We start from the raw sequence: 24,436 nt of genomic DNA on the forward strand, positions 1-24,436 counted from the left end.
ATGCTGTCCCTGCCCTGGTGTAAGGGTGTTTGGGGATGGCTTAGAGAGGGGGTGTGAAAGGGCAGAGCCAGAGCATGATGCCCTCCTGCAATCTTGACCACTAAAGGAGCTCCTTGGGAGCTGTTACGTACTGGCACAAGGTAGCACAGCCCAGAGACCAACCTGGTGCCTGGCAGTTCCCTGAATGGTGCTGGAAAGCCACAATGCCCTTTCCTTTCCCAGGCTGTTGCACATCTAAGCCATTATCTCCATGTTACAACTCGGGAATCCCAGGCAAACGTTATGTGAATCCCCCAAGGCTGCAGCAGGTCAATGTCACAGCAGCAAACAGAGACCACAGGTCACACATCCTGGACAATGCTCCTGAAGCCAGAAAGGGTTGGGCAGGGTTGTAAGTTAGTCCAGGTTCAGCAATGGCAGCAGCCGTCTTGAGTCTCAATTCTCATCTTTAACGACGATGCCCTTCACTCTCAAAATAGTATTGTTTGAAACAAACCAGTCAACGTGCAGCTGAGGGCAACAGGTGATGATTCACAAACAAACAGTAGAAACCAAAACTAGGAGCAGTTCCACTAATAAACCTGAATCAAGACTGACATCCGTAGGGCCCCCCAGAGAACAGCAAGAACTCCCACACCGAGCAGCCACTGACGTATGACGACTTTATTACTAGTCTTCTGGTAGAGCTCAAACATAATAAATTGGGAGATTTCCCTCTAATATCACTGCAAAAATACTCTGCATGGATAAAATATTATGTATATACTGTACAAAGACATAGTTTAATAGACTTTATACACATAAAACAGCATAAATTAGAAAAGGGAAACCCATGTATATAAAATTCAGGTTACATACAAATCTGGTCAGGTTAGCATTTACAATGGGGTGTTAATGTCTCCTTTGTTAAATACAGCACTGTGCATGCAGTACAGTTCTACCACTCCCGTACGCCATGTCAGACACAGGGCCCGAGGGGTGAGGTAACCACTTGAATATACTGTTGTAAAAGCAATGCAGCACCTCTGGTTATTCGCCCTGTTGTAGACACCCCCAAATCCTTTCTTCCACACTGCTGGGTTTTTCCAAACCACTTCCCAGTGCCTGTCTCGAATCCTGAGGTTGGCGTCTCATCATGACCTCTTCACTTTGCCTGGGTGACCTCCACGGCACAAGATTATCTACCAAAATCAAAACAGAACTGCCTTACTTTTCCCAGCAACAGGCCGTTAAGCAGGGTGCATTACAGAAGGCTTTGCATGTGCAGGGGACAGTGTTACTTTCTGGTCAATGGGAGTTGTGTGTTTGCTCTACATGTATAGGTTGGTGATAATGTGTCCCTTATCCAGCTGCCATCGCATCCAGAACAGAGAGATTAAAAGTAGACAAAGCATGCAGACATACTGGATCACTGCGTGTCAGCTCTGAACTCCGGTAACAGAATACAGCATCCTCCTCAGGACACGGGCAGGAAATACTCAATGGCAAGGATGTTTAAATAGCTACTTCATACCAGCACCACACACACAAGCCACAACAAGGGGACCAAAGATCTCTGGGCAAGAACTGCACCTTCTTATGGAAAAGCCTGGGGAGTGGGGGTTGCTCCCCCACCCACTACCCTCAGAAGGGTTCTTCCGCTCTACAGAGACTCCACCCAGCAGCTAATGTGTTCTGGGTGTCAGTGCACAGATGTCTGTTGGCTAGATCACCCCCCAGCTCCTCCATCTTGGGCTGAGTTGCAGAGACACAACGCTAGAAGGAGCAAAAGGCCAGCCATACTTCCACAGAAGCTTCCCACCAAGGAGCACTATTATTAACAGACACTTCCACAGAGGCACTTTTGCTCTTTGTTACCGCAGGTAGCAACTATAAAGAAATGCAGCCAAAAATTCATAGTAATGCCAAATGTCTACGTAGCGGAGTTAGTATGATCAAAACGACAGAAGGCCAACGTGGAAAACAAACACCGTGAGCTAGGCAAGCACTGTAACATGCAACACAAGCGTGGCTGCAATATTTTCACTTCAGGCGTACGAAAATATCAGTTGTTTAGACAGCTTGGAACCTGTAGTAAATAATGCTTTCGGCAACAATCCTCAGCAGTATCTCCACCAACTTCGGCATAGCAAGGCTGACCAAACAACGCTCCCTGTTTTAATTATAGGTAAGTTCTGTTCCTTGGCAACAGGGTCCTAGCTCATTGCAACTTATCTAGTGCATAGCTCTCACCTGCGCCTGTTGCTAAGCCGTTCCTGGTTTACATAGCTGCAATGTCACCTTTATTCTGCCCTAGGGACTAAGCTACTTTGTGCTAAGCAAAGTTTGTTAATGCTCTGATGATCATGATTAGATCTTCATCCACAACTCATGCTAACTACACTGCGTCCATTACAGGAAGCTCTTTTCTAGCATTTCACACTATTTATGCTGAACTAACTCAAATGAAACCTGAAGCTAGTAAAGTAAAGAGTGAAATAATGACTGCAACAGGCTCTCTAAACAGCCTCTTCATTATTGGCCAAGCAGGAATACTGGGGTGCGTATTGCAATGGGCAGACATTCATCAAAGCCTCGAAGAGCCGCTCAGTAACCCAAATTGCAGCAAACAGGTGGTAGATGGATATGGCCCATTGTAAGGCTCGGTTTTCTCACTGCTATTGACAATGCTAGTTGCTGGGCATGCATACAGGAGCTATATGCTCACAGTGGCAGCAGTGTGCTTCAGCTGCCCGCCCTTTTGTACTGGTCACTCAAGTGTCATTAAATCTGGAGGTAACAGAACAAAAGGTCCTGAGCATGGAAGCCATTTTAAAGGCTCCTTTTGCATTTCAGTCCCAAGCCATTGGTTCCATCAAATAACTTGTCGCTTTGCAATCTCTAGCTGGAGTTCAGAAAATGCCTCTAATGAAATTCCCTCTTGCTAACAGGCTCCATCTTAATATTCCTGATACGAGATTCTTTGGTTCTCAGCACATGTAGAAGAATCCAAAAGACATGTAACCGTGCATGAGAACCCTGCATTAGATCTCTGTAGGTAGGCTTTACATTCTGCACAGATCCTCTTTCCTAATACAGCAATTCCTCACTTAAAGTCGTCCCGGTTAACGTTGTTTCGTTGCTGATCAATTAAGGAACATGCTCATTTAAAGTTGTGCAATGCTCCCTTCTAATGTTGTTTGGCAGCTGCCTACTTTATCCACTGCTTGCAGGGAGAGCAGCCCGTTGCAGCGAGCTGGTGGAGGCTTGGAACCAGGGTGGACTGGCAGCCCCCCTAAGTTCCCTGTGCTGCAGCCACCCAGCAGGCTATTAATTGCTGGGCAGTTCAGCTGTCCCTGCCCCACTGCCATGTGTTGCTCCTGCCCTCTGCCTTGGAGCTGCTCCCAGAGACTCCTGCTTGCTGGGAACGGGGGGAGGGGATGCTAATGTCAAGGTGTCCCCCTTCCCCCTGCTCCAACACCCCGCTTATCCCTTCTCCACATAGAGCAGAGAGGGGACACTGAGGGAGAGAGACAGAGAAAGCCTGGGGCAACAGCTGCTGTCTCAACTTCCTGATCCACTTAAAAAGACAATGCACTTAAGAGTGGGTCAGCTTACTTAAAGGGGCAGTGTGTATCTCTCTGTCTGTCTGCTATGCTGTCTCCCCTCCCTTGTGTTCATGCTGCCTTGTTGTTTATGTAGCCTCTCATCAATGTGTTAACCCTTGAGGGCTCAGCCGAGTGCTAGTTCATCATTTAGCAGCAAGCATTCCCTGCGAAATATCCCTCCCTCTTCCACCCTCTAAATTCACCACCTCAACCAAGCTGTGAACAGTATTAAATTGTTTAAAACATATACTTTGTGTGTGTGTGTGTGTGTATGTATATATATATATACATATACACACACACACTATGTTTTAAACAAACAATTTAATAAACATATACTCTGTGTGTGTGTGTGTATGTATTATATATCATTTTTTGTCTGGTGAAAATTTTTTTCCTGGAACCTAACCCCCCTATTTACATTCATTCTTATGGGGAAATTGGATTCACTTAAAGTCGCATTTTTCAGGAACATAACTACAACGTTAAGTGAGGAGTTACTGTACATTCTATGGGCCTTTGCAGAGATTTCTTTGGCATGTATATTTCATTTCTATTGAAGCTGCTCTATAGGTTTCATCCTTCTCGTTAATAAACGCTGCTCAGTCCTATAGGACTCGTCCATAAAACCTCATGACCACGCTATCTATCTCTTTAGAACATTCAGAAAAACACCTTGTGATCATGGTGTCCTGAAGAAGCTGCAATGAATTCTGAAAGGCTACTTTGGCTATGTGGCCAAAATCACATCAGCATTAAACTCAGGCGTAAAATGCATAAATCAACAATTACTTAGGCTCCTGGAAAGATCTTTTGGAATACTGACTGCCATCTGTCAGATCACTAGCATACGTAAGCAGAAGTCACAGCTGGAATTTGTGCAGCTGTGTGTGGCCAGAACCACATGAACATTTAAAACTGGACCTGTACATAGAATAAATAATGTGGGTTCATTCCTCCCTTCCCAGGATTTCTGGTCCTCCTAGCAAGTCAGCATTCTGCAGGGATCAAGTATTGACTTCAGTGCTTTCTTCTCGAGACATCAATCTTAGGGTACTATGCTGCCAGCCATTAAGTAGCAATTTTCTCATAAAATCAATAGCACAGACACTAAGTCCCTAAGTGGACTTCACAGAATCAAGTCCACTCCTATCACTGAAAGTGAAATAGGTGATGAAACTGGTAGTGACTTGGAGAACAAGGTTAAATAGCTCCTAGCAACATAGGTATCATCCAAACAACTTCTAGTTGTGGTCAGATTTTAAAATTAACACAGGTCCTCGGGCTTTTTATCTCCTCCTCTCACTAATATCTGGGCTGACCTTTTCCTTGTTAAATTAAGTGGCACCTTTCTATTGCCAGCAACAGGCTCTGGATCAGATCCAAGCTATGGCACCTTTAATACTAATGAGTTAGTCACATTAAGCAGTGATTGAATTCAGTAGAAGGAAGAGTATTTAAAAACCAGAGGAGCTATAGGATACTGTATGTTGCTCCTTCCACAAAACTGTCCAAATACAAAGCATAACGAGTCGAGCTGGCTGGGCGGGGACAATTCCATTTTGCAACAGTTTTCAAGGTTTCAGAATTTGTTTTTGTTCCAAACCCTTTCAAACATTTTCACAAAACGGAAATGGGTTGAAATATCTGTTTTTGGATTGAAAGGGCAGGCTTTGATTCTGATCTCTAGTCAAAACTGACCAGAGTGTCCACCCTAGACCCCAGAAACCTTTCTGTTGAAAACCTCATCGAAATCAATACATCTCCAAACATCAAAGTGTCCGACCAGCCTTACTTATAAGCAGCACAGTGTAAGCAAATGCTGCACTAGCAACTGGAACCTTCAGCAGCAAGGAGGAAAAACAAAGTTCTAAGTCCAAATGCTTCATCTGGAAGCTCCTACTGCCAGCTCACAGCAGAGAGGCCTGTTTTGGGAAGTAAGTCACACACATAAGTTGTTCTGTCAAGTTAATTACAGCACAAAGTTTTGACAGATCAAAGTCCATTTAATAAAGCCCTGTTGGTGGACAGCAGGGGTTTTCGGCTGCTTTCATACAATCCAGTCACAGCATGCAAACTCACGGGAGCATGTCAGTTCAGCTCAGCTCCTGCTTGTTGGCACTTGCTTGTCCCTAGAACACACACTCAAGAGCAGGTTCCTTGGAAACAAGCACAGGAATTTTTTGTGGGCTCCACTCCTTCTAGAACATTGGCTTCAGCACCCCAGGGGTCAATATGAAATGGTTAAAGGGTAAACACTTCAAACTAAATACCCTGAACAGGAAGCCAATGGGGAAGAGAGAAAAGGGTCATGCCAAGTTTCAAACCAATTATGTTGCCGACAAGGGAAGGGAACTGTATAATCCATGGCTGTGTCATGCACAGTTCTGAACTAAAGCAGTGAGTTTCATGAGTTCTGCAGCAGTACATCTCAATGTGCTTTAGAGTATCACTAAATCCTAAGGAGTCCAGTGGCACCTTAAAGACTAACAGATTTGGGCATAAGCTTCTGTGGGTAAAAAACCCACTTTTACACGGTCTTTCAAACAGCCCCCCAACCTGAAGCAAATACTCACCAGCAACTACACACCACACCACAGAAACGCTAACCCAGGAATCAATCCCTGTAGCATACCTCATTGCCTACTCTGTTCCCTTATCTACTCTAGCAACACCATCAGAGGACTCAACCACATCAGCCACATCATCACCTGCACGTCTAGTAATGTGTACCATCATGTGCCAGCAATGCCCCCCTGCCATGTACATTGGCCAAACCGGACAGTCCGTACGTAAAAGAATAAATGAACACAAATCAGACATCAGAAACGGTAACATACAAAAGCCAGTAGGTGAACTCTTCAATCTCCCTGGACAATCTATAACAGATTTAAAAGTAGCTATACTTGAACAAAAAAACTTCAGAAACAGGCTTCAAAGAGAAACAGCAGAACTAAAATTCATTTGCAAATTTAACACCATTAATTTGGGCTTGAATATGGACTGGGAGTGGCTGGCTCGTTACAAAAGCAGCTTCACTTCTCCTGGAATTGACACCTCCTCATCTATGATTGGGAGTGGACTTTATTGGCCCTGTCAACAATGGTTCTCCACTTGTGAGGTAACTCCCTTCTCTTCATGTGTCAGTATATAATGCCTGCATCTGTAATCTTCATTCCATGCATCTCAAGAAGTGAGGTTTTTTACCCACGAAAGCTTATGCCCAAATAAATCTGTTAAGTCTTTAAGGTGCCACCGGGCTCCTTGTTGTTTTTGTGGATACAGACTAACATGGCTACCCCTGATACTTGACACTAAACCCTAGTCAACTTTGAAAATCTCATCCACCAATTGTGGGTCACATCCTGAGACCATAATATAGTTTTTACTTGGTCCTTACTCAGGCAAAACTTCCACTGAAGATGGGTAAGGACTGAGTAAAGGACTCAAGCTTCTGTCCACACTAAACTGCTGCAACAATTTAGTCAAGTCAAAGTGTCCTGGTGTATTAGTGTGTTACCAGTATGGAGAGGCTGCTAACTACTATAAATTATTATTGCAGGTAACCAACATCTGCCCTCTCAAATGTTAAGCAAACAACATAGTAAGTGTTTGGCTACTAGATCACATAACTGGAGAGACACTGCCAGGTTCAAAGTCAGTTTTAAAAAGCAAAAGTGTCCTTACCTCTGGTGACTAATGCGGATAATTGTTAAAAGATTGGAAATGGATTTTAAGTTCTAGTACGCTTGTCCCCATTTGGGCTGGAGGTTTGGGCTTTCTCCAGAGGCGGCAGAAACTCACTGTGAATTGGGGGCATGGGGCAGCAGATCAGAGATGCTCTACATGGGGAGCAGGGGAAAGTCAGGGCCAGCGTGGGGAAGTCGAGTGTCAGGAATAGATTCTGGAGTGGGATGGGTGCTCTGCACAGGGAGCTACTTAGCCTCAACGGTGTGTGCGCGTGGTGTGTTCCTGCCTGGATCCTGGGTCCTGCTCAGCTGCCTCTCTCTACCACCCCTCGTGCATTTGTGCATGGTATAGAGAACGGCACTCCAGGGTGGAAGCACAGATCAGCCCCCCCCCCCCCCCCAATATTTCCATTGTGGTGGTGTTAGCCCCTTTTGCCCCTCTGATTCCGCATCCCTTGGGATTTTTTGCATTTCACTCAGCTTGGGAATTAAAAGATGGCTCAATTTTACTTTTGTTCTGGTCACTTCAAGTTGCAGCTGCACCAGCCCAACACTGGGACATGTTTGCACTGAAAATACTGCTGGGGATAATAATATTTTTGTTAAAATGCTGCCGTCATCGCAGTTAAAGCTACTTCTATTAATATGAGAGACAGGCCCAAGATTTAAAGGTCAGATCCAGATTCAAATTTCACCCACATTTGTAGGTGCTTAAACACTGGGAATCTGCTTGGCCCTCTCTCTACTTAATGTTAGGTTTTGTAGGCTGTAGCCCCATCCCTAGCTGCCACAGCTGTGGGCATAAACTACCTTGCGGTGTCCCTGTAACATAGCTGTTATAGGCTTGATAATGGATCGGGGCACATTAGAGAAAGGGAACAACATCTCTTCTGTAAGAAGTTAATACTTTCTTCTTAGCATGATGGCTGTACTGCTGTTTTAAGGACTCCTAATGCTCACAGGAGGGAATTCATTCTCGTCATCAAGACGCACTGGTCCAGTTGCAAATTCGTGCTCTGGGATAACCTCTCCTCGCAGGGCGCCCCCATCTTCTGAGTAACCTGTAAAAACAAAGAAAGGCAAAAGACTAAGGACAAATGAATCCAAGAAGCTCAGAGCTGAGCAGGAAGAAACACCATCTTCTCACTGCATTTGAGCTCAGAGCTGGTTTCTGCAGCAGTTTGGCAAAGTAGCTGGGGGATCGGCGGGGGGTGTGGGGTGGTGTTGTCTTTGCCACCAGTAGTCTGGGGAACAGATTAAGGGATTAGCGTCTGCAAAATAAGTTTTCTGCTTCTCACCACAGGCAAACCAAGAGAGGCTTGGGTAATTTGCTGCAGTAACTTTAACAGCCACGCAGCTGTAGCATAGGAGTCATTCATACAGAAGACCTGGAAGAACTCAAAGATGTGGCATTTGTTTCTGTATGATGCACGTAAGAAAGAGGCTTAACAAATAAATCAGTTTCAATAATAAACTAGGTCTCATGCTGTACAGACTAATGTCCAGGGAAATGATCAGACCAGCTTGTGTTCCCAAAGAGAGTCAAAGAGTTTAAATTGTAATCATGCTTTATACTGTTTCACTGTCTTTTCGTTTCTTCAATTATTATGACAACCAAATGATCTAGCTTAAAGTACATTTGCACCTTGCAGCAATGAGATAATGCCAAGAATGTATTTAATATGTCTGTATATATATCTCCTCACTATATCTTCCATTCTATACATCCAAAGAAGTGGGCTATAGCCCACATAAGCTTATGCTCAAATAAATTTGTTAGTCTCTAGGGTACCACAAGTACTCCTGTTCTTTTTGCGGATACAGACTAACACGGCTGCTACTCTGAAACCTTTAATAAAAGGGGGAAAAAAATCCTGTAAAAGGACCTCTGTACAGGACGCATTTCTGCTCTCAGTAGATATGGGCAACATCCACTGAATATTAACAGAAGTTGTGCCCAAGCGCATGGAGAGATGCACACCCACCCCTGCAAACTCACTCTCCCTGGCATGCATTCTGCTTAAGGAAAGTAAGCAGACTGCTTGATGCTAACAAACTGCTAAGGAATCACACTCCATGTTTTGGTAAAAGCTTGTCAGAGACTTTGGTCTTGCTGATTTATTCCCAAGAATTAGAAACCTGAAATACTGCTTTGTGTTTTTCATTAGGATTATTTCTGATCACCTCAGATATAACGTTCTGCAAGGCTGCTGTCATGATGGAATCATTTATTTTAAACTGGGGAGGAGATGTGTTAAAGGTGACTGAGTCTATTAGAGCAAGCCCAGGTCCCTGTAATAAAAATCTTGTTCTATTGGCTAGTGTGTATGCAAATCTTGATGACTACAAAGTATAAGAGGGCAGTCACCCCCTGGACTCCTGCATCATTTTAGAGCTAGTTTCTGTACGAAGAGGCAAAGTGGTTTCAACAGAATTTTAGCGATCCTGACACACTGCCATGGAGATCTGGCTTTTTCTGGACAACCACCGTCTCAATGGTTGGACACAGATCTGACAACTGTTATCAGTAACAAACTGTAATGCAAGTGAGAATATAGTTACTGCTCTTCCCAGCGGAATTGCAGCATAATTTTGATCATTATTAATCATGCTCAGCATTAGTTAGTGCTCCCTGCTGTCAAAGCATTGTAAGTATTAGCCAATTCATCATTAGGACACCCCTGTGAAGTAGGAAAACAAGGTGGTGTTTTGCAGTAAACTGACTGTAATCAGTTTGTTTCACTCCTGAAAATCGAAAGACCAGACTCTTTAGAGCCAAGAATGATTTCCTCAACATGTCACTTATTTATACTGTTTAGGGTTCTTGGACATATAGCACAGATCCAAGGTACTGGAAACTGGCTACAAGCAAGGATGAAACACAAGCTCAGGTCTGGAAAGTGTTCAAAGCTCTGAACAGAGAGAATCTACTACAGGGTGTGGTGGTTATTCCAGAGAAGGGTGGGGAAAGACACATGGATTTACAGACCGAGGTGCTGCCACAGGGCTCAATGCTACAAATGAGGAGGGTGAGTAATAATACTGAATATTTACACAGTGCTTTTAATATTCAGAGCTCTTTGAAATACACTGTGGAGCTCCACAGATTTATTATATTAAACCTCACAACACACCCGGGCCAGATGGTGTCATCTGACACAAGGAGGTTAAGGGCTTGTCTACATTACCCACTGGATCGACGGGCAGCGATTGATCCAGCGGGGGTCAATCTATTGCGTCTAATCTAGACGCGATAAATAGACTGCCGAGCACTCTCCCGTCAAGCAGAGGGAGAGGCTCAGGCAGAATCAACCGGGGAGCGTTAGCTGACAACTTAACACGGTAAAGACACTCCGGTGAGTAGATCTAAGTACGTCAACTTCGGCTACATTATTCACATGGCTGAAGTTGCTTAACTTAGATCAACAATCCCCCCCTGCCCAGTGTAGACCAGGCCTAAGTGACTAGCTCAAGGCTACAGAGGGAGTCATTACTAGAGAGGAAATTCAAATGTAGATGTTCCCGATGCCCTCTCCTGTGCTCAGCTCACTAGAGCAACCCTCTGCCTCATGCATACATGAGCACTGGCCTTTCCGAATTGGTGACCATAATAAAACATGGGGTGTGGGGAAGGACAACACCATGGAACTTACAATGAACTTGATTGCAATGAAAGTCCATTCTGTAGTTGAATCAGTGCAAGAGGGCCCCAAGAAACCCAAAGGACACTGTGTGAGCATAAGGATTAGTCTGGATGGATCGGATAGCAGGAACAGGGTGATGGTGAAGCAGAACAAAACATCCCAAGTCATTTCAATGGGCTGCAACATGGAAAGTCCAGTGCCAGGGAAGCCTCTGCTCAGTGATGCTCTGCGGAGAAAAATTCTGACTTTGCTACAAGAAGCTTTCACCTGGTCGCCCTTTCAGAGATGCCAGCCCCTGCGGCAAGTCCAGCTCACCTGCCATGTGCTCACCTGGCATGGATGAAGATGAAGGCATTGTACTTTGTCGGGCTACGGTTGCTGCGTAAGACTGAGGTAATGGAGACCGGAGGTCATTTTCTTTGTCCTCATCTGTCTTTTCCGAGCTGAGCAGGCTGATTGTTTTGAAGCAAGAGAAGGAATAAGTTAGCTTTGATTCTGTCCATTCCTCTCCTCTGCGGCAGTTCTAACAACGCCCTTGTACAGGTCACAGTGATGGATAATGAGCTTCTAAGTAACAGACTCATCCAAAGTTTCTGCGAGATATCAACCCTGCTACAAAAACATTAGGAGCTCACAGACACAAGGAAACCAAACATGAACCTGAAACAGGCCATCTGGGGCCTGCGCTATGCAGGAGGTACATGGCAAGACCATTGTCACTGATGTCTGAATTAGCCAGGCACGCTGGAGCATGCTCAGCACTCAGCTTTTACGTGTGTTCGTTTTGTGAGTTTAACAGACAATGCTTAGGCAGATAGACAGACACATCTCTTCCACTCCACCTCAAAGGCTTAATATTATCCATAGCTATGTAACCCTCTGGGGTTATTCATTTGAAATGGACATACAAATTAAAAAAATCTCCCAGGAGAAGACTGCACTCTGCCAGATGGCTATTTGTGTTTATGAGAGCTCCCTGTACTGCCTTGCACGATCACTCCTCCCGGATCAGTTCTAGAGCACCAGAGAGGCAGTACTCCTGCCTCTCCAGTGCACGGACCACGTTCTCCACCCAGAGGATCTGATTGCAATGGAAGTACTTTGGCTTCAGTGGTAGAAGATCAGGGCCCCAGAATTTCAGAGAGGAACAAACCTCTCCAAAGAAGTGGGCTGAAAATGTCCCCTATCCAAAAGCAGAGTGGCTCCAGGCTGAGATTTTCGCAAAGCAGCTAGTGATTGTGATGCCTCAATGTCGGGGTGCTCAGCTGGAGACACCTGAAGGGGCAGGAAGTGCCTAACATCTGCCCTTTGGAAATCAGACTCCTTCAAAGAGCCTCAGGTTGAGCACCCAAAATCTAGTCACTTTTTAAATCCTAGTGTCTCAGTTTCCTCAGGATGAAGTTTCCCTTTTTAAAGATCAGTCAGTGCATCAGCCAGGCCCAGTGGCTCAGAGCACCTGTGATGTGCTTACTTGTGTTTCTTAATTAAGACGCACTCTCCTCCATCTTGAGGGTCTAGGTTGTAGATGTAAAGGTGTCCATCTGATGTTGTAACTAACAGTCGTGGCAGCTTCTGAATCCTAATAAGAAACGAAGACATGGATCTCTGTGCTAACAGTGCACTGTGGGAAGAATGCAGAGCTGGGCGTCTCCACCAGGACACTTGTCTGCCCTTCAAGTGGTAGCACATGAAATTACAGCCATGGCCAGGATACGACTGCTATCCTCACATACATACCTCGCACATTCCCACTGCTCTAGATCCCCGATGATGGGCAGTGACACTCTGCACTGGAGCAGGGAGACAAGGGGCTAAAGCCCTGCAAGGGAGGCCAGGCATGGGGCATGCCTGACCCCATCCAACCCGGGTTACCTGTAGTGTAGACATAGCCTTGAAGGGTCCACACGCAGTTTGCCCTGGTTTAACTAAGCAATGCAGATTGGTGTGTAGACAAGACCTGAGTGATCACCCAAAGTTAAGGAAGGGCTGTGCAGAGGACCTAATCTGCACCTCCAACTTTGCCTGCCACATCCCTTGAGCGGACTGTTGTAGGTAACCTATGTGCAGTAAATGCACCTTCAACAAGCTAATACACCACCCTTCTCTGCCTGTCACATCAGGAAACAACCCAGTTGTATTCTGTGTCTAGCACCCTTTGCCAGCTGATGGGGTGAAGAGAATGCAGATGTTCCAACTTACGTTGACAGCGTGCAGATGTTCCTTTGTCCAGAGAAGTTCAAGCGCACAGTGGCAAAGGCTCGGTCCTGGTTCATCATGTCCGACACCTGAGCAGGGAGGTAGTTGGTAGCAGCCATAAACATCTTTCCCATGTAACCACTCCAGGTGGGAGCCTCTTCTGTCCGGCTGGGGATAATAAAACACCCATCACTGAGGCTATGTGCAGTAGCTACCACAACTAGCATCAACAAAACAACAGAGACCAGGGCTAGTTAAAATTTACATACAAATTAAAACAACCATACAGGCATCTTCCTTTTGCCAGCCTGTGCAAGCTGAATCACAAGAGTTCCCTGAACAGTCTTTGCATAACCCCCCTTACCCAATAGCTATGACTTGCTTGCACCAAAAGAAAAATGTCCTGCTGGTAACTTGTGCAAACCCTCCACCCCTCACTCCTGCCAGAGAATGACTTGCAGGATTGGAGTGTTAGATATGGCCAGTAAAACGGAACCTACTTTAATGCAAGCTTGCTAAAGTGTAATTCAAATGGACCAACCCAGACAGAGCGACAATGTGACTTGCCCAAGGTCACCCAGCAGGCCAGTGGCAGTGCTAGGAACAGTGCTAGGAACAGAACCCCAAGTCGCCTGAGTCCCAAACCAGTGCTCTATCCAGTAGGCCACACTGCCCCTCCACAGCTTGATTTAAAACTGCACTGCTCCCATCAGAGCTGCATGGGGAATGTGTCTCTGAAGACAGTCCTCCTGCTGGTGGGCGATGCCAGTCAGAGAGGACTATGGAGCCCACCATGTGAGACACAGAGAACTCCCACCCTTATGGCAACATGCAGCCAGCCTGCTGTATGGCAGGGAAGCTGTCCTCACACCATGCTGGTCTGTACAGGCAGCTTCTTTGGGAACTGATACACCAAGCCCTCTCTGCAGACTGCAGGGGAAAGGCCTCATTTGCAATCTCTGCGCTGAAGCCCTCTCTGCAGACCGCAGGGGAAAGGCCTCAGAGCAGATCCTCAGCAATGGATTAGCAGTGTTTTTCTATTCAGATTTAAACATTCCCCTTGCTGGGCCGATGCTTGCAGCCAACGTGTTCCTACAGTGGATTCGTCCAGAGTACCAGCTGGGGCAACAAGTTGTAATAAGAAGTGCCCACAGGTGGTGGAAATGCTTCCAGCAGGCAAACTCCATGGACTTGGTGGCCGGCTAATTGCTTTCCTGCCTGCGGTGGGACCTTTCTCCCTGCATCCAGCCACAAGCACAGAGCAGCTCCTTAGCAACGCTGCTTGGATTTGCTATAGCAACTCTGATGTCAGCAGCATCCTGCCGAGAAGGGGGGACCTTGCTGGATAGGGCCAGACACTGGCAGGGAGGGGGGAGGCTAGAGGTGAGCCTGGGGTGCTGACATCACTTCCCAGCCAACAGCAGGAGAGAGCAGAGAGCTCTTCCAAGCAGCAAGTCCCTCAGGCTATTAAGCCAAAAGGGCAGTTTGCTGCCAGTGTCACGGAAGGAAGAGCACGAGGCCTAGTTCATGCTAACAGTAACGTGTGCTCATTCCCCCGCAGAGGGAAACATACCCTCTGGGGCAAGTGGCTTAGCTCAGAGCCTCTCACCTGTCTGTGGTATGTTCCAGTTTAAAGATGTGCACGGTCTCGGTGTTACTCGAAGCACACAGGAACTGCGAGTCCATACTGAACACAAGAGAGCTGATGTTCACGTACCTAGGGCAGAGAAAACAAAGGGCCTGTCACCAAATGGCACACAACCAAGAGTGACACACCGCAGCAGCCACACCCGGCCATCTGTAAATCCTCTCCACTGACAGAAGAGGACCCAGAGACTGGCGATCTGGTGAGACATTTTGCCCAACTAGGCCCTGGCTACACTGCCAGGGAAGCCCTGTTAACAATGTTTTAGCACGAACCATGATTTTGACTGGCCGGGCTAAACAAAACCCTAGAGTGGAGATGTGGCCTTGGCCCCATTACTAGGGCAGGAGCAGCAGAAGCTCCCTAAAAGTGAGGGGGCACTGGCGTCTGAATTGCGGCCCTGCCCTCTGGGCCACCCATTCAAGGCCCTGCCCTTTCTCCCCAAAACCCTGCTTCCCCACTCTCTCCTCTCCACCCTCTCTCCCCTGTCGCTCACCCTTACAGCCGGTAAAAAGTGATGAGGCCATGGCTGCCTCCCCGCCCCCGTTCCAGCGCCCCACACTAGGGTTATGGAGGAGCGGCACGGCGCCTCTCTGGAAACTGCCAGGAGTGACGAGGCTACGTAGGCTCATCTCCCAGCCACGCAATACTGGGTAACGGAAGGCAAGAGGTGGGACAACTTTGTGTCATGAAGTGGTGCTGTCATGGGGCAGGCAAAGAGTGCTCAGAACTGCTCTATTTACTGCTCAGAGGGAAGGGGATGCCTCTTGCTTTCACCAGCGATTTCTGGGGCCTGGTCTGTGCAGATTTTGTACCAGCAGAACTATACTGGTCAGGGTATGTAGCGGGGTGAACACCTGCTCAGCCCTGAAGGGGTTGGAAAAGCCCTGCACAGGGCTGGGGCGGCGGAAGGGAGCAAAACCCTGACTGATTGGCGGAAGTGGCTGCAGCTGGGGCCATGCCCCAAACTGAGCAACTAGGCCTTATAAGAAGGCCAGGACAGCCGGAAGCTGAGCGGTCTCACTCTGACTGGAGAGACAGACAGACCTGGCTGCTGGGGAACTCACCTGGGGACCTAGAGTGAGGCAGGGCTGGGGAAAGGCCTTGGGGGCTGGGAAGCCCCAGGCCAGCAACTCCCCAGGCTGCAAGGCCTGGTCCTAGGCCCACATAGGTATTGGGGACGACCAGGAGGAGGCACCGCTGGGTGAGTCTGCACCTGATTACAGGGTACAAATAGAGTTCTCCTGGTACAATCCCTTGTGTGGATGCAGTTATCCCAGGATAAAAAGGTCTTATGGCTGCAGACCTTATTCTTCTTCCTGTACAAGAATGAGCTATGCTGGTATAGTTAAGCAGTATGACTTTCTAGCGTCAGCAAGGCCTTAATAGTGGAGAAGAACCCAAAGATATTATTCAAACTTCTTCTGAGCCAGGCATTGGATAATTCAGATGCACATTAGCTTCCTCCGCTCTGCTAGTTCTACAGGGCTGATTTCCTGTTGCCTTATGGGGCAAGTTTACGCTACAAAATTAAGCTGACCCAAGTTACGTTGACGTACAGCCACTGTGGTAATTAAATTGCTTTGCTCCTTGTGTCGGTGGTGCACGTCCTCGCCATGAACATGCGCACTGATTTAACTGGCAGTGTACGTGCAGCATTGTGGGACAGCTTCTGAAAATCAGTGGAAGCAGCTCAGTGTCTACACTGACACTGCGTCAACTTAACTACATCGACCTAAGCACTACACCACTCGCGGAGATGGAGTTAAGTAAGTGGACTGAGCGAGTTATACCAGCGGGAGCTACATTTTACTGTGGACGCTTACAGAGTTAAGTCGATGTAAGCTGCCTTATCTTGACCTACCTGTAGCCTAGACCAGGGCACTGTCATTCACCTCTGCACAATGTGGGCATAAAACCCAAACAAATCAGAGGGTAGCTTTTTAGCACCCACTTAGCCCAGGCAAAGTGAGAATCAGATCTCTGTAGAACGGTATAACTATTGTATCTTCATTACTTAGAGTGGAATTCCAATTACCTTTCCTTTCAAGTGGAGATTATACAAAGAATAGAGTCAACGTGTCCAATTTGCCTCCAATTCTCTGGAATCACCCAGTTCTGCAAGCAATTGAACTGTGTCACTCAGCTTGCCAGAGACAAAATGGGGGAGGTACGCAGCACTATCGCGTTCCTATAGAAGGACAGCAACATATGCCGAAGCACCCAAGGTCCTGCATGGTCAAGAATGTCTGCAGTGAGAATGTATTTAACGTGTTGTTACTTGATCCCTTCACATGCTTGTCAATAATTTTAAGGAGTGAACTGACCTCTTCATTCCTCTTCTGAATTCGTAGAGTTTTTGCCCATCAGGTACAGAAAATACACGAATGACAGTGCCCTGTAAAAATGCAGAATAAAGGTCATGCAGCAAGCAGGGCGAAAAGAAACATGCCCCTTCCTCAATGCTGTCTCTGGGGAGTTCAGAACATGCAAAAGCCATTTCTACCTTCCCAGTCAAGGATCAGTGCAAAGCAAAATCAGATCTCTTCCTCACAACTGCTTTTCTTCCGTTTGTGCTCCCCCAGCTCCCTTCCTCCCCTCAATCAATACTAGAGCTTCACTGTCATGAACAGGGCCGCCCAGAGGATTCAAGGGGCCTGTGGTCTTTGGCGGCGGGGGGCCCCCGCTTTGGCAGTAATTCGGTGGCGGGGGGTCCTTCTGCTCCGGGACCCTCCGCCAAAGTGCCCTGAAGACCCGCAGCAGGGGTCCCCTGCTGCTGAATTACCGCCAAAGACCCGGCACTTTGGCAGTGGGTCCCGCTTCGGCAGCGGGTCCCGCTTCGGCAGCGGGGGGGTCCTTCTGCTCCAGGGGCCCCAAAAAACTCTCCTGGGGGCCTATTGCCCCATTTGCACCCCCTGGGCAGCTCTGGTCATGAAACACAGAAACATACCACTTCCCAAAAAACAAACAAACAATCTAATCCAAATACTGGATTGCTCTGCGGATCTTCCGCAAACCCACAAGCATTAAGGAGTCTGTTCACAGTGGGCTTTTCACTCACTTTTTCTGAAGCGCTTGCTAACTTCGATCCCATGGAGTTGAAGGTTATTGCAGCGAGGGGCCCATCATGGGCAGGAATTGTGCAGGCTGTTCTCTGTTGGTAAAAAGGTAACAAGAATGTAAACCAAAGTGTGATGCCCCACCTGCTATCTGACGACACATTCCATACCCAATTACACTTGATTCGGAGATGTGCCTTCTGAGCTTAGTGCTAAATCCAGGAGGTATCTCACGCTTCCTTCCACCTCACCCTCAATTCTCCTCCTACCACAGCCACCATGTTACAAAACAAGTTTGGGCCTCATTCCAAGTAGTGCCCAGAACTTACAACTCCTCTGGCAGTTATGGGTGCTTCGCACATCTCAAAATGGCCACAATGTAGTGATTGCCCTCCTACCCTTCTCCTTTGATGCTTGGCACTTACCTAGGCAAAAGCAGCTCTGAACTCTGGGGACAGTTCAGTCTCTGCAGAACTTTTAATATTCCAAGACAATACCTATTCCTGGGATTTTATCCCAAGGAAACCCTGGCAAAGGAGGACTGGGGACTTGCTAATAATTCTCACTATACGCCATGCACCAGAGTAGCTTAAGTTGCTCACTGGCTCTTCTCTATCTGCCCTCTAGCTCCTTTCATGACGACACATTTCTCCTGGGTCGGTACGTTCAGGAGGTTCATGAAGGTTGCTCTCCTTACCAAGGAACTAGACCATGAATACACTGATCTTAAATTCCGTACTTTTGCTCTGGGCATGTGTCAGATAATTAGTTTAACCACATGCCGTGTCCAGATGAGCAGGCATGGAGGAGACCCCAAATCTTAGTGGTCTATTTCTGTGCAGTATGGTTATGTGGACTTTCTTTTCTCTCTCTCTCTCTCGTTCTCTCTCTTTACAAGAGCTCAGTTGGGCATTTCTGTAGCGGTCTTTGTTTACCAACATAGATTATTTTCTGTCCATGGAAGTATCCACATGTCGATGCCCTGAAACCCTCTAGTCACTTCACACCTACCAAATTATTTCCATCGTAAAGCACAATCTCCCCAATAGTCGAGCTGCCAGGGTACGCCAAGTAGGAGTTGGAATGGTTGATAGAAAGTGCACATAAACCTAGCAAGGCATGAAGGCAAAGAAACATGCTGTCAGGTATAGGGTGAGCACACACAATAAAAACGGAATGGTTACAGTCAGCAACAGAAATGCTGGATTTTCAAACTCCATTGCTTCAGGGAAGGAGTGTCCAGCCACAGGAAACATTAGGGGCTTTCCCTAAGGGTGGGCTGGAATTCACTAGGAAATTCCTCAGCTCTGGTGACACCTACTGGCAGGTGATGGTAGCGCTGATAACTCTCCAAGATGCTTTTAAAGAGGATTCTTTCTTAGAGGTCAATATTGGGTCCAGTTTCTTCCCCTTCATCTAAATTACCACCCTTGGGAATGGAGAAAATAAATCACTTGCAACATTTCAAAGGGCTCTCTCTAGCTACGTCCTTATCTGACCCCATCACTGTGTATCCAAGCCCCTCACAACCACTAATGGATTTTAGTCTCACAACACCCCTGTGCAATAGAGACGCAGCATCCCCTTTTTACAGATGGGGCACAGGGTAATTAAGTGAGTTGCCTCAGCTCACATGGGAAGCCTGTCGCTGAGCTGGAAACTGAATCCAGATCTTGAGTCCCAGTCTAGTGCCCCATCCACTAGACCATCTTTCCTACCCTCATGTGAGTTTCAAGGGTAGCTGAAGTAACAGGTCTTCATTTCCCTTTTGGGTGCCTATGAGCCTGTTCTCAGGGCTGGCTGCAGCCTTGCAGGACCTTGTGCAGAGTACACCACACGGCATGCCAGCCCATCTCACATGCCACCTCTTGGGGGAGTGTCTGCTGCAGGACAGGAGCCCAGATGCTTATCAGATGGTAACAGGGTTCATTCTAGGATACTGCATGCTCGGCCTATGGCCAATCCCTGCCTGCTCTGCCCATATGCTGAAATGAACCTCGGTTCTTTCCAGAACCAATGCTGTCACCCTCAAACACACACCGCAGCTGCTGTTAGAACGTAGGGGACTGCTGGCCCTGCAAGAACATGGATTTCTGATTCAGTGGGTTTGTAAAACCTCACGGAGCACTGCTAGGAAGGTGCCACATGTGGGGGAGACTGCAGAGTTAGAAGCTATTTCAGATCCAGCCAGCTTGTGCGCTCAGCTCTCCAAACAGGAAATGCACCTCCCCCCCAGACACACTTCATGGGGCCGGTCATGCCAGGACACTGCCTTGGCAAATGCCCAATAGCAGTGCAGGATTAGCTGCAGCTAGTGTTTCAGATCATTGTTTATAACTGAACAAAAGCCCCGGAGTTACAGCAGCATCCAATAACCTGAGATATCCTTTTATCTATCTAGGGTATTTATACAGTGCTAGTCACTGCTCTACCTTGGCCTGAGGTGAGCTGCAGCCATATAAACTTGGCAGCAGTGGGAAAAGCATTTAAAATAATATAAGGCAGCTGATAAAGCCCGAAGAGTGTGATTTTGGGGATCAAGGGGGAGGAGATAAGATCAAGGATATACCAGAGACTTTTTCATAATAAATGCAGCTAAAAGGCCAATGAGACAAGGAACAAGTTCCCTCCAAAAGAAGGCCTTGACTATCAGTCATTACTGTTTAAAGGCAACCATGGAGAGAATTTTCAAGCTTAAGAAGCTGAGTTCTGAGTCAATCATGCCCTGCTACGGGCCTGTCTGGAAGACTCAAACAGGAAACCAGGCCAGGGAAAGGTAAGAATACAAATATACAGAGCTGACCTCTTTAAAGGCACAAAGAGCAGCCCAGCCACTGAGGTAGATGTGCAACTTGTCCGATTTCTCCTTCCTACGGTGCAGGATAATCTCATCTCAGAGTATTCACACTACACAGTGAAGGGCTCCCAAACTAAGCAAATAGGGGCCTAGAATCTGGGTGCTGCTCAGGATGGGCAGACACGGCGAGCTCCTTGCTACCTCAAGGACTGTCAGACGCCAGGGATCCATCCAATCCTTAGCATAACTGAGCAGGCTGAGGGTGGCCCCGAGCACAAAGGGACTGCAGGAGTCAGGGGAAGACTAGTTTGACTTAAGTTGAAATTGAACTGTGCTGTTAGTTTCATAAACCAGAACCCACGAAGGGGTGTCACTTGATACAGGAGAGCCTCAATGCACTTACTGGATCCACAAAGGGCAAACTGAAGCAGAGGCCGGGCCTGATGCTACAGTCCCTGAGAGTGAGGAGGGAAACAAAGGCCACGTCTATACGACGCGCCATTTCAGCGCGTTAAAATCGAAAGCTCGGAGTTCGATATATCGCGTCTCGTCTAGACGGGGATATATCGAACCCAGAGCGCGCTTACATCGATTCCGGAACTCCACCAAAACAAACGGAGTTCCGGATTCGACATGGCGAGCCACGCACATCGATTCGGCGCGGTGAAGACGGGTGAGTAACTCGATTTTAGATATTCGATTTCAGCTACGCTATTCTCGTAGCTGAAATTGCGTATCTAAAATCGATTTTCACGCGTCGTGTAGATGGGGCCAAAAATCAGAGACAGGCTGAGTTCAAGTCTCCAGGCAATATGGCTCTTCCTGGCCCAGGGAAAGTTCTGCAAGAGAACAGCCACTTGCAAGAGGCTTCGCTGTGAGAGCAGAACTCAGGAGTCAGTTTTCTGCCTCTGGCACAGATTCACTCTGGGGTTTTGGGGGACTCGTTAACCTTCCTGCCCTAGTTTCCCCCGTCCACAGAATAGGGCTGTATTCCCTCTTCTCCCTTGCAGTGGTGGCCGGATAGGACTTGTTAGCAACCTGCTGGATAGGACTTGTTAGCAACCTGCAAAGCTCTTGGGAGATGAAAATTACTCAGTGCGCTAAGTGCTGTTAGCACTCCAACGACCAAGGGTGGCTCCCTCAGGCACACGAAAACCACAGTCAGACTCACCCTCGCAGGGCATTTACCTGTGCTGAGGAAGCTGCCAAAACGTTACCGAGAAGGCAATGCTACTCAGACGCAACCTCTCTCTTTGTGGAACTGAGGCAGGAAACATTGTTTCGCCAACACTTGGTTGCAGTGAGTTTGTGGAGAGAGCTACTGAGAGCATTTCCCCTCCAACTCAAGGACACTGGTTCAGGGCCACCCAGAGGATTCAGGGGGCCTGGGGTCTTCGGCAGCAGGGGCCCTTGGAGCGAGTGAAGGACCCCGCTCCAGGGGCCTCAAAAAACTCTCGTGGGAGGCCCCTGCGGGGCCTGGGGCAAATCGCCCCTCTTGCTCCCCACTCTGGGCAGCTCTGCACTGGCTGTGTATGGTTTGCTGTATGCGGCAAACCCCCTCTCGTTGCCTTCATCAATATACTGACTGACTGCCCTGGCATCTCAGATAATCCATGTTATCATCACGTGCTGTTGCTTTTGAAGCACAACGATGACCCTTTCCAGCTACTAGAGAACAGCGGCATGTCTGGGTGTTTGTGTCCCTTGGGGGATTTTTTTTTTTTTTTAATATCATTAAATTATATGTGAATCTTTAGTATGTTTAATCCTTAGCAAGAGACCATCTGTGAAGGGAATAAAATAGGTCACTCTGGAGGGCCAGGCACTGTGTCCCTGGAAAGCCAAGGAGCCCGGCATTTGTTCCATGGAGATGAATTGCATCCGACTCTACAATGAGAGATGCCACAATCCATGGCTGTGACATCAGAACAGTGTACAGAGGAACCCACCTTAAGCAGCCACTGCAGACTACCCTCCCACCACCAAAATAAATCATTGGCTAGTGGATGTAGAGCTGGATTTCCCCTAAGGAGGACAGCAGGGGATTCAGCTGAGGGAAGCCAGGTGGGTTCTGCTGCTGCCTACCCTCCCTTGAGGTTGCCACAGGCAAGGAACAGCGTTAAGTTGTGGCCAGGCTGCTCAGAGAGATGAACTGAATTAGTGCAGTACCTAGACATACTGGCCACATCCCACTCCCCGCCTAGCACTGTACACTTTTGGGGCTGACCCCATGCAGGTCCCTGGCAAAGGAGTAGTTGCAAGGACTTTCCACCATAGTAAACACCTCCTGGGCTGCCACAGGCCTCTGTTAGGGTCTACACTGGCCTGGAGAGAATCTGGGCCATGATCTAACTAGAAGTCTATAATCAAGTGTCAAGCTACAGGACCCTTTGTGGAGGTGCAGAGCTATTCTGCTGACTCACCCTGTCAGCAAAAGCAGGTGGGTCTCATTTGCACAGGAACACAAAAGGCTGGGAGCATCTCTGAAGTATGACAGCTAGAAGAAAGAGCAGGAGTCCTGAAGGGAGAATTCTAATCTTCCCATTCAGGAAGGATCTCATGGGGTGAAGTCTAAATATGGTCCTGCCTTAAGACTATTACTTTATCTAAAAATAAAGGCAAATTCCAGGAAGGTTAAGATGTGGGAGAAGAGAGTGTCAGGGCCATCTGACTGTATAGCTGAATTCAATTATACTAGGAATTTTAGGAATATTTTTAAGTGGTTGCTTGATACAGAACGCTGCCTGGTGGAGGTCAGCTATGGAAGAGATTTTGGTGTATGCCGGTGTAGATTTAGTGGTTAGAGCAGTCAAACATGTCAGTGATACACGCATCCTGGATGCTGTACCTCCAAGGTTCTCAGCTAAAAACCTAATACTCAAGAGAACAAATCCCTTTCCTTTTACCATAACTCATGTCAGAGTGTCGATCGTAGTCAACCCATGTTTGGGAATTTAAAGGCAGCCATGTATTATACAATCTACAACAGGGGTGTTGCACTGAGATAAATGCAGTTAGACTGAGTCCTAGCAGTGTTGCCAGAGTCCTTCAATGAAGTTATTTCCTTGTAATTTGGTGAGGTTCACCCATTCAGCTGTGCATCCTCTCCACCCCTGGTTCCCGCTCCCCCAGCTCTGCATTGCTGGGACAAGGCTCCTCTCACACGTACAGGTCACTGGTGATATTTACTCTCTTCAGTGCATTTCTGAATTCTCAACACTAAACTAAATGTGTTAGTAAGAATGCCGACACTGGCTTGATTTAAATTCTTACAGCGAAGTTTCAAATCTGCTGAGCTCTCTGCAGAACACCCAGCTTGTCATTAGTTTCCTTTGATCCGATCTCCTTTGCTTACCTGTTGTATTCGGAGGGGTATCCAAGATTGTCTTCAAAAGCTTCATGTCCTTAATGTTATGAATATAAATTGACTCCTCCAGGCAAACAATCAGCCTCTGCAACAACACAGTTGACAGGTACACAACCACAACTTGTTAACCCTCCTCCTACACACACAAAACATGTCAGCAGATGCCAGTTACATTTGTCTTTCTCAGCGGGGTTCACACTTTCACTCAGGCCTTTGCAATCAGAGAGAGTTACCAGGCATCTCTGAACTCCAAAATGGATCAGAGAGGCGAAGATCTTCCTCTCAAATCCCTTGCAATTGAGAAGCCCTTGGTTTTGCACCACATGACTGCAAAGAACTGCCTGCATTTGGAACCAGGATTAGACCCCCAATCTTCTTTGCCTTGACTTTATGAGAGAGTTGATTTTAAAGAGCACTTGCAAGTGTACAGTGCTGTGTGAACGCTAGGGATT

At 47.3% G+C, this 24,436-nt stretch overlaps 1 protein-coding gene across 2 annotated transcripts in view; it reads right to left on the reverse strand.

Annotated features, from left to right (window-relative positions):
* Positions 1-648: 648 nt before the first annotated feature.
* Positions 649-24,436, reverse strand: part of WIPI1 (WD repeat domain, phosphoinositide interacting 1) — a 31,029-nt gene continuing 7,241 nt past the window's right edge. The window contains exons 3-12 of one of the 2 annotated variants that reach the window (XM_032797154.2): positions 23,973-24,069; positions 18,832-18,929; positions 17,823-17,915; positions 17,089-17,159; positions 14,726-14,833; positions 13,120-13,284; positions 12,392-12,499; positions 11,251-11,372; positions 8,237-8,337; positions 649-1,181 (exon numbers count right to left, since the gene is read on the reverse strand). In XM_032797154.2, coding sequence (XP_032653045.1) covers positions 1,134-1,181; positions 8,237-8,337; positions 11,251-11,372; positions 12,392-12,499; positions 13,120-13,284; positions 14,726-14,833; positions 17,089-17,159; positions 17,823-17,915; positions 18,832-18,929; positions 23,973-24,069 — 1,011 coding nt within the window. In that variant the 3' untranslated portion in view covers positions 649-1,133. Of the gene's footprint in view, positions 1,182-8,236; positions 8,338-10,929; positions 11,147-11,250; positions 11,373-12,391; positions 12,500-13,119; positions 13,285-14,725; positions 14,834-17,088; positions 17,160-17,822; positions 17,916-18,831; positions 18,930-23,972; positions 24,070-24,436 lie in introns of those variants that run through there. The other variant, XR_004376049.2, reaches the window with a different exon arrangement.

Source organism: Chelonoidis abingdonii, chromosome 13 (assembly GCF_003597395.2).
Source record: "Chelonoidis abingdonii isolate Lonesome George chromosome 13, CheloAbing_2.0, whole genome shotgun sequence".
In the NCBI taxonomy this organism is placed as follows: domain Eukaryota; kingdom Metazoa; phylum Chordata; order Testudines; family Testudinidae; genus Chelonoidis; species Chelonoidis abingdonii.